Source organism: Phragmites australis, chromosome 4 (assembly GCF_958298935.1).
Source record: "Phragmites australis chromosome 4, lpPhrAust1.1, whole genome shotgun sequence".
Classification (NCBI taxonomy): Eukaryota; Viridiplantae; Streptophyta; class Magnoliopsida; order Poales; family Poaceae; genus Phragmites; species Phragmites australis.
The window spans coordinates 12,032,066-12,040,517 of NC_084924.1; the positions used below are offsets into that span (position 1 = coordinate 12,032,066).

Sequence of the window (8,452 nt, forward strand, 5' to 3'; positions counted from 1 at the left end):
AATTTGGAGATCTGCATCCTGAAAGCATAGGCAGACAAAAGGAGAACGTGACGCTCTCCTAGGGTTCCTTCTGTAGTCAGCGGCAGGAGTCTAGTAGAAAGCAGTAGAAAGCGCTAGAGCCTATCTGAGCCTCTTTCTGCTGAAAAACAAAGGATCATCTACCTATCTGAGCCTGGGGCGCGTTGAGCGTTGTAAACTCCCAACGCAGCATTGACCATAGGAGAAGCTTTCTACACATCAGCAATGAGTTGTAATGTGCTTATGAAGCAAACATATGACCAAGGATGTGCTTATGATGCAAACCAGACAGAAGAATGCACAGGAATCAGCCCCCAACTGGATTTTATTTCTTAACGGTTGGTTAACGTGTGCAAAAGAGGCGGGCAAGAGTGAGGGTTCTCAAATTTGTTATTGTTATCTTTCCTTCTATTTTCGCATCTGGAGTTTTAATAAAGGAAAAAATATTACTGATAACAAAACAGTACCCAAGCAGATAGATCAGTGAAGCAGGATGGCTTTATTCCACATCGAAATTTATAATCAAGGAGAAAGCCAGACAGAGATCGAAATAAATTAGAAAGGAAGTTTATAAATAGTTAACATCTGAATTTGCTAGGGAAGCCGGAAACCCTTATCGGGTGTGCCTAGCTCATCTCTAGGAATTTGAGACCACACCATAGGAGCACCGACATTTTTTTCCAAGCTGTAAATGAGTATGTTCATTGGTACCACAGAAAGCGTAAAACTCCAGCCACAGCAACTTTCAAAACTGTTTCCCTTCACTGACATTATTTTCCCTTGACATCTTGCGTCAGTCATGGCAATTGGATTATTGGAATATGGCAATGGTATAGTTTATACCCGAAAAGTGGAGCGAACAGCAATACATTAGAAACATGCATTCGCAGAAGGTAAAACTGCTATTATTATCCACCAATGCAATAACCTGCAATCTATTTCTATTTTTGAATTTACTGGCGTTTGTAGATCCAGCCTCTGCTTTCAGAAAATATACTATGTAAACAACTACGCATAATGCTGAACTTCAAAACTGTCCACATAGTAGAATTTTACAAAATTTTTTTGCAAAGCTAGAGTTTTATGGTATTTTGAACGACAATATCTGACCATCCCAATGGGAAGGACCAAAACTAGTTGAAAGTAACAACTCTCCTAGTTATTTCTTAATAGATTACTTCCACATGATGGCATGATCAGGTCAAATGGAATCTGGTTGGTACTAACCCTCAATTGACGAGCAGGATGCAGCGAAAAGACCTAATCTGTAGCAGTTTTAGATATCTTGTTATATACTTTCTACTGTAAATATATGTCGATAGACATAGATTATATATAATAGGATTAGCAAATGCTTTGCGAAATTTCATGAACATATTGATTTAACTAAATGAGCCATAGGAATGACTAAATTTGTCAAGTGTCATGGTGAAACTGTACCTATAAAAATTCCTCTTCTCTTGGAAAAATGCTAGCACACAGCTGGTTGGTGAAATCATGTAAGAAGATCATGGAATGCTACCATGTTACCTCAGATGTAGGGAACAGGCAGACCTAGTTGCTGAGCTCTGCACATTCACGGACAGTTGGTAGCTCAATTTCCACCAAAAGGTTGACATGTTCCTGGAAAACATGAAAATAGAATTGCACACTCCCTTCGCAGGCATTATCCTGTTCAGGTTCAAAGGGACTTTCTCAGCCCATCTCACAACAATCCAGGCCAAGGTGCCTTCAGATCGTTGAGAACACAGGCACCCCTGGTGCAACTTTCATTACTAACAATCCCATAGTGATGTGAAGAAGACTCAAAGAAGAAATATAATGCAATGGAACACAGTACAAAGTTTTCTTTTATTACAGTCCGAAACGACATTCACAAACTGAAGCTAAGAAACACCAGCTTTATTTAAGTTTTGTATACTGCTTACCACCTCACATAAGATGGTGGAATTGCTGCTGAAGAATGCGCTAGCCAGCAAATCTGCATCACTTGGAATGGATGGCTCCAAGGTGATCTACACAAATTTTTAAGTCTGAGAAAAGCTGCTTCTGTATTCACAACTATACAGAATGTAAGCCTAAGAAACTAAAAGTTAGATAAGTCCCTAAAAGTAAAAAATCAAAGTTGATTCCAACAGAGAATAGAAAATGCTATTTCTAAAAGGCACATAATACAAATACTTTTTGAGGTAGAAGCACTGAGTCCTGCATATAGTGGGTAGGTTCCCAGATGAATGAATGGATTGTTCAAACACATTAATCATGCTACATACCAACACTGGATTTTGAAACCTAGATAAGAGCTTGCTTAGTTTTGGGGGAAATTTACACTTCTTGTACAAGAAAGTAACTACACTAGATGACATAACCATACAGAATTTTACATGATACAAAACAGACTGACCTTATTTGTGAGCTGCATAGTTTTCTGGTACGTAGATCTCCCCTCCTGCTTCACCATGTTGTTCCCCACTAATTGTTTTCCTTGCAGCCGAAAATTCAGCACTCATAGCATTCATTCCTTCTCTCACAGCTTCCTCCACTGTTCCGTAACCATGTTCATCAGCATACTTTCTAATATCCTCTGTGATTTTCATCGAACAAAACTTGGGCCCACACATTGAGCAGAAATGTGCTACTTTGGCACCCTCAGATGGTAATGTTTCATCATGGAAAGCCATAGCAGTTACTGGATCCAGAGATAAAGCAAACTGGTCCAGCCATCTAAACTCAAACCTTGCCTTGCTGAGTGCATCGTCCCAAGCTTGTGCATAGGGATGACCCTTTGCCAAATCAGCAGCATGAGCAGCAATTTTGTAGGATATCACGCCTGTTTTAACATCATCACGGTTAGGCAACCCAAGGTGCTCCTTTGGTGTTACATAACAAAGAAGTGCGGTGCCAAGAGCTCCAATGTTGGCAGCACCAATGGCTGAGGTGATGTGATCATAACCAGGTGCGATGTCAGTTGTCAGTGGACCCAATGTATAGAAAGGCGCTTCATTACACCACTCCAGCTGTTTCTCCATGTTTTCAGGAATTTTATGCATTGGGATGTGCCCTGGACCTTCATTCATTACCTAGAAGTTGAGAGATATCAGAAAAACTGGTGACAAGTCCAAACTATTGGATACATATCGAATAGAAACAACACATCATTCAGAGCACAATACTGTTCCATGCTTTAACCATTTAGTTGTCAGACAAATAAGTTTTTGGGAAAAAAAGTTACAGGCAACAAAAACGGTTCATCTTTTAGTGAACAGCTACAAATCAAGAATTTTTTTATCATCTTATAGATCCAGAAGAATTCATGAAGAGTGTAATAGTAGGCAAACAAAGAAGTAGATTTCAACAGAAAAATTCCTAGACAAGCTTATTCACTGAGGTAAACTGCATCGTGCTGTCAATGAATACAGCTATAAATACACTGCTACCAAAATAAGAGGCGCATTAGTCATGGGTAGAGCACCGATTAGATGCTAAACAGCTACAACCTATTAGGAGCGGTATCTTTTATGTTTAATATTCAATTTGTAGATCCAGCAATCTTATTTAGTTATAGTGCAAAATAATAGCTTGGTTCACTATTTTTCATTTAGTCAAACTCGCATTTTCAAATCCAATGAGTTTTGAGTAATGATCCTTATTTTTCTGACCAGATCTATATAGGTGCTGTCATCTAGTTGAACCATGTTTATATTTGAGTATAATCACTACATGATTTGCATATGTGGTCTCTGTGATGAAAGCAAAAGGCAAAAACTCTATATTTTGATTTACCCATTTGTTCTCACCTGCACATCTTTCTCCCATGCTCGACGTGTTAGTTCACCTTGAGTCAGCAGCTCTGCAAACTGAGCACTATCATTTGCATCATAAATAGAACCAGGTCTCAAACCATCACCAATAGATAGTGCCACATCATACTGATTGCATATATCAAGAATTTCATCCCAGTGCTCATAAGCAAAGTTCTCCTTGTGATAAGTTAAGCACCATTTTGCATGTATTGAGCCACCACGTGAAACTATGCCAGTCATTCTCTTTGCTGTAAGAGGAATGTAACGAAGCAGGACACCAGCATGGATTGTGAAGTAATCAACACCCTGCTCAGCTTGTTCAATCAAGGTATCCCTAAAGATTTCCCAGCTCAGATTTTCAGCAATACCATTTACTTTCTCAAGTGCTTGGTAAATAGGAACAGTCCCAATAGGAACTGAAGAGTTACGGATAATCCACTCTCGGGTCTCATGGATATGGTTCCCTGTTGAAAGGTCCATGACAGTATCAGCTCCCCACATTGTTGCCCACTGGAGCTTGTGAACTTCCTCCTCGATGGAGCTCACAACAGCTGAGTTCCCAATATTTGCATTCACCTTTACGAGGAAGTTTCTTCCAACAATCATGGGTTCCAATTCCAGGTGCTTCTTGTTGGAAGGAATTATGGCTCGTCCACGGGCCACTTCTGACCGAACAAATTCAGGACTGAGGTTCTCACGCTTGGCACAGTACAACATCTCCTCTGTTATGATTCCATGCTTAGCATAATACATTTGTGTGTAACGAGGACTACCTATCTTTTCCCTCCTGTCAATCCATTCCTTCCTTATCTTTGGGAGTCCTGCAAAAAGTTTTTGAATGGTTATTATAAACTGCATAATGTGTTTAATTGTATGCTGGGGAGCAATGGAACTTCTTCTGAGAGAATACAGCAGGACAGAGACCTTCTGTTATAAAAATATATTAAATATGGGGTCAAAAATCAAAACTGTGCATAGACAAAGGCAGAGAAAATAGCCAGCAACTAGGTGATGTCAGCACGTAAATTTAAGTTATTATGGTTTCATCAGTGCCTACTTGTAGTTCAATGCTATCACACTTAACTTTATAAAGAACTTCATGAATCATAAATTGCTGGATATGTAATCATTTTACATTCCTGCCTTTTTTCTGAAAACTAAATAAATTAATTCAAAATGAACTTTTAGAAAATAATAAAAAACAGAGCCTAACAATCTAAAGATATATATGAACATAAGTAAACAAAATGTCAGCAATTCAAGACACAAAAAGGAAGCACAAGGCCAGTGAGTTACCAATCCTTGGGCTTATGTTTTGAGGACCACTGGTGTCGTATGTATCAAAATGCTTCTGATCTCCAGTCAAATGGATTCTCCGGAATGGAACCTTGAGGACATGACCGGATTCCTCGTGAACGATTTCACTGAAGAGCATAATCACAACAAACGTAAGCTATTAGAATGTTAGCTTGTCCAAGAATAGTCATCAGGCGAAACGAGAAAGGAAATCATGCCTGGATTCTTTGGTACTCCTTGGAAAGCATTCTTCAAATGATGGGAGTGGCAGAAATTCTGGAGCTGTAGGGTCGACTGTATGCTTCTTTTGCCTGGGTTTTGCTGGCTCTGCTATTGATTGGTCAGTCACTGAAGCAACCTTGGGGATTAAAGAAGCAAGGCTACCATTCCTGTCCTGCGCATCTTGAGGACGTGAAATGCCACCAAAACCAGGTAAAAGTGCAGTTTTTGGGAACTTCAGACCGTTGCAGCTACTCTTCATAGTCATCGTCGATGGAAATGAGGGTTGCAGTGCAGCCATTTTCTGTTCAAGGTACGAATTAGTGACTGCAGACAACACATTACTATAGACTGGAAAAATACACAATTTCTGTCTGAAAATGCAGAAAAGCACAGTGTTATGTCCATATAAGCCCCTTGAAGGTTAGTATGCATTGAGCTCTAGTTGGCAGCTACGGTAACTACTAACTACAAATTGTGAAAATCCATTCTGAATGAGTAAAGATTTTAGCATTCTAAGCTACCTCAGGATCGGAAAAAAGGCTAACCGAGCGCATTGTGAGGTGACAACTGACAACAAAAGAACATAGCGACTGAACTGAATCCTCTAGTTTGCAGGTTTGGGGCCATATAAACTAATTTACCACACGCTTATCTGATGCCACTAACATTCACAGTTTATCCATGAAGACTGGTTCTAATCTGCTTTCACCTGGGATACATTCAAGAGGCATCTGAAACTTGTTCATTTTGAGCGACTATTCATCTCCGCGCCTATTCGCTAATCCACACCCTATCTCCGCGATCGTAAAATTACACAGAGAGGCCTGGAATAACTCGACTTCAAACGAACCGAGAGGTATATAGTGCAGCAGTATCTATCCTACCATAACTCGAGACGAACTTCCATTCAAACGAGCTTAACCAGACATCTCTAACCGATCAAAAGCTCGCCCCAGCACAGAATTGAACCTAACTGATTACTGAAAGGAATGCGCGCGAGACCAAGGCCTCTCACCTCGGAGGAACGGCGGGTCCGACTAGAGGCGGGGATTGGCGGGAGAGGAGCGACGTGCGATAGGGAAGCGTGGGATCGCGGGGCTTTTTGTAGGGGCCGCGCGTGCGCGAGGGGATAGGGGACGGGTGGCCACACCTCGCTGGAAAGAAGGGAAAGGACTGCGACGCAGATATTTCGGGCCGGAAGATATTAATTTCTAATTCTCTATCCGAGCTTGCAGTGCAAAGATGCCTGATTTGTAGCCTTGTAGGTTGTCGCCGAGGACAACGGGTTAAAAACGAATATGAGGAAAGGCCGGATATTGGAAATTTGTCTCACTTATGTGCTTTCGCTATCGATAAAATCATGTAAGCCTGTGTGAAATTAAAGTTTTTATTTAAAATTATAGAATCTTTTAGACAAAATAAGTAATTCAGTAGGATTTGAGACAGACAACATACATTCTAAATGGAGCATATGATTTTCTCAGTGACGCTAGAAATGACTTATCCGAATTGTCAAGATTTTGCCGATAAGCAATCACCCGCCAACAGAATTTCTCGCGACCTTGACATGTAGAAGGCGGATGTTACCGAAAAGCAACACATATTCTCTTCTAGTACCCTAGGCTTTGATATATTAGAAGACGGATGCTACTTGAGGGCAACACATGTTTATCAAAGAGTTATGGACAAAGGATTTCGAGAGTTCGAGAGGAGTCTGTTCGCCTTACCTCACTTTTCTTCTTCTCCCCTAGCATGAACAATAAGATTGGGCGTGTAGAGGTGGGTCATAACATGAGTGATGAGTCTATATCATACTTTATGGGTTGTATTTCTTCAAAAGAGGTTATACGTTATCTAATTAATATAGAACCTCGTAGTTGCTTTTTTAGCACGCTTCCTAATTTTCAGAATTTAGGAGTGGCGATCAGGCAACGACGATCATCGCATACGTCGTGGCTGGATGGGTTTAGGGTTCAGGGAAGGGAAAGGATTTTCAAGGTCATCGGTGTGCTTCCCAGGTTTAGAGGGATACTTGGGAAGCAGGTCAGCCCATTGGAGGAGGCAGGGTGGGGGCGGGACGGTGAAGCGACGGAGTACGATGCTGGCCGCAGGCGACGGAGGACGGCTGATGGGTCAGTGCTGGGGCGAGGGAGGCAAGGACGCCAGGTTAGTATGGAAGAAGGCGACGTCGGTAGGTCCGATGGTGGGAGCGCCACCAGAGACGGATGCGGGCGGGTGGCGCAAGGAGCTGAACGTCAAAGATGGAGGTTGAAGAAAGAAGATCTATCGTTGGATTCGAATCCGACGATCCAAGAGCGTCGACTAAAATATTCAAAAACAGACACTGATTATTAGCATCAGCCTCTTTTAATTATAATTATCAACATAGGAATTTCTAGTCCTTTTTATCTTCTAGGTTTTAGCATGGAGGATCTTCTTAACGGTTAAGAGTTGAGGCGAGGGCATGGCACATGTTCTTCTAAAAGAAACCGCAGAGGGTCCTTGCCCCACAATAAATTATTTATGAGATTGGACCTTACTATGGGCTGTAAAATGGAAAATGGGCCTGTCAGTAATTAGGCCGACGTAAATCTTCTTTGCTTCCCGTACACGGGTCTGGTTTGTGCTGCGCAAGTCCAACCCAGTCTAAAATGCAAGAAGCAGCCAGGACTCTGGAGTCTGAACCGAAGGGCACTCCGGCAACCGGCACGACCTCAGTCATCTCTCACAGCAAGGTTTGGCTGATTTGAACTGCAGGCAGCGTCACCTTAGCCACGTATCTCCCACTCTACATATGAGTGAGGGAGCGTCATCCTGACCTTCTTCTTCATATGAACCCCAAACGGCCGTACCATGCGTCCAGTTTGGCAAACACAAAAATGGCAGGCCTCACTGCCTCACTGGGGCTGCGCGCGCGCGCCAAGAAAATGGCAGCGGCAGGTAAAGCGGATCAGGAGCTGCTCCGGTCCAAGCGCCCGGCAGGCTGGAACTGCGGCCGCCTCTTTAGTGGGGCGTGCCACCTCCGCCCGGCGCCGCTCTCTCCACAGGCCGCCCGCCCGCCCAGTGAACCGCGCCTCCGCCTCTGCAGGGTGGTGGACTGCACCGCTGCAGAC

The 8,452-nt window shown here is 42.4% G+C and overlaps 1 protein-coding gene across 3 annotated transcripts; it reads right to left on the reverse strand.

Annotated features, from left to right (window-relative positions):
* Positions 1–494: 494 nt before the first annotated feature.
* On the reverse strand, positions 495–6,513 carry LOC133915720 (phosphomethylpyrimidine synthase, chloroplastic). 3 transcript variants are annotated; one of them, XR_009909377.1, is made up of 7 exons: positions 6,355–6,513; positions 5,336–5,640; positions 5,118–5,245; positions 3,816–4,642; positions 2,423–3,098; positions 1,947–2,033; positions 495–1,747 (listed from the first exon to the last, which is right to left on the reverse strand). XR_009909377.1 is itself a non-coding variant. In XM_062358995.1 (6 exons), exons 2-5 carry the CDS (start codon positions 5,635–5,637, stop codon positions 2,424–2,426), a joined length of 1,932 nt encoding a protein of 643 aa, XP_062214979.1. In that variant the 5' UTR covers positions 5,638–5,640; positions 6,355–6,513; the 3' UTR covers positions 1,814–2,033; position 2,423. The 3 variants fall into 3 exon arrangements, 1 of the variants encoding a protein (XP_062214979.1); XR_009909376.1 differs by having other exon boundaries at positions 495–1,775; XM_062358995.1 differs by lacking the exon at positions 495–1,747 and having other exon boundaries at positions 1,814–2,033.
* Positions 6,514–8,452: the final 1,939 nt, after the last annotated feature.

Excerpts from the sequence above, each read along its gene's own strand:
- LOC133915720 (XM_062358995.1), bottom strand. The coding sequence starts at position 5,637 with ATGGCTGCACTGCAACCCTCATTTCCATCGACGATGACTATGAAGAGT. Across the intron at positions 5,246-5,335 it reads AGGAGTACCAAAGAATCCAG|TGAAATCGTTCACGAGGAAT; the intron begins GCATGATTTCCT and ends TATGCTCTTCAG. Across the intron at positions 4,643-5,117 it reads AAACATAAGCCCAAGGATTG|GACTCCCAAAGATAAGGAAG; the intron begins GTAACTCACTGG and ends AACTTTTTGCAG.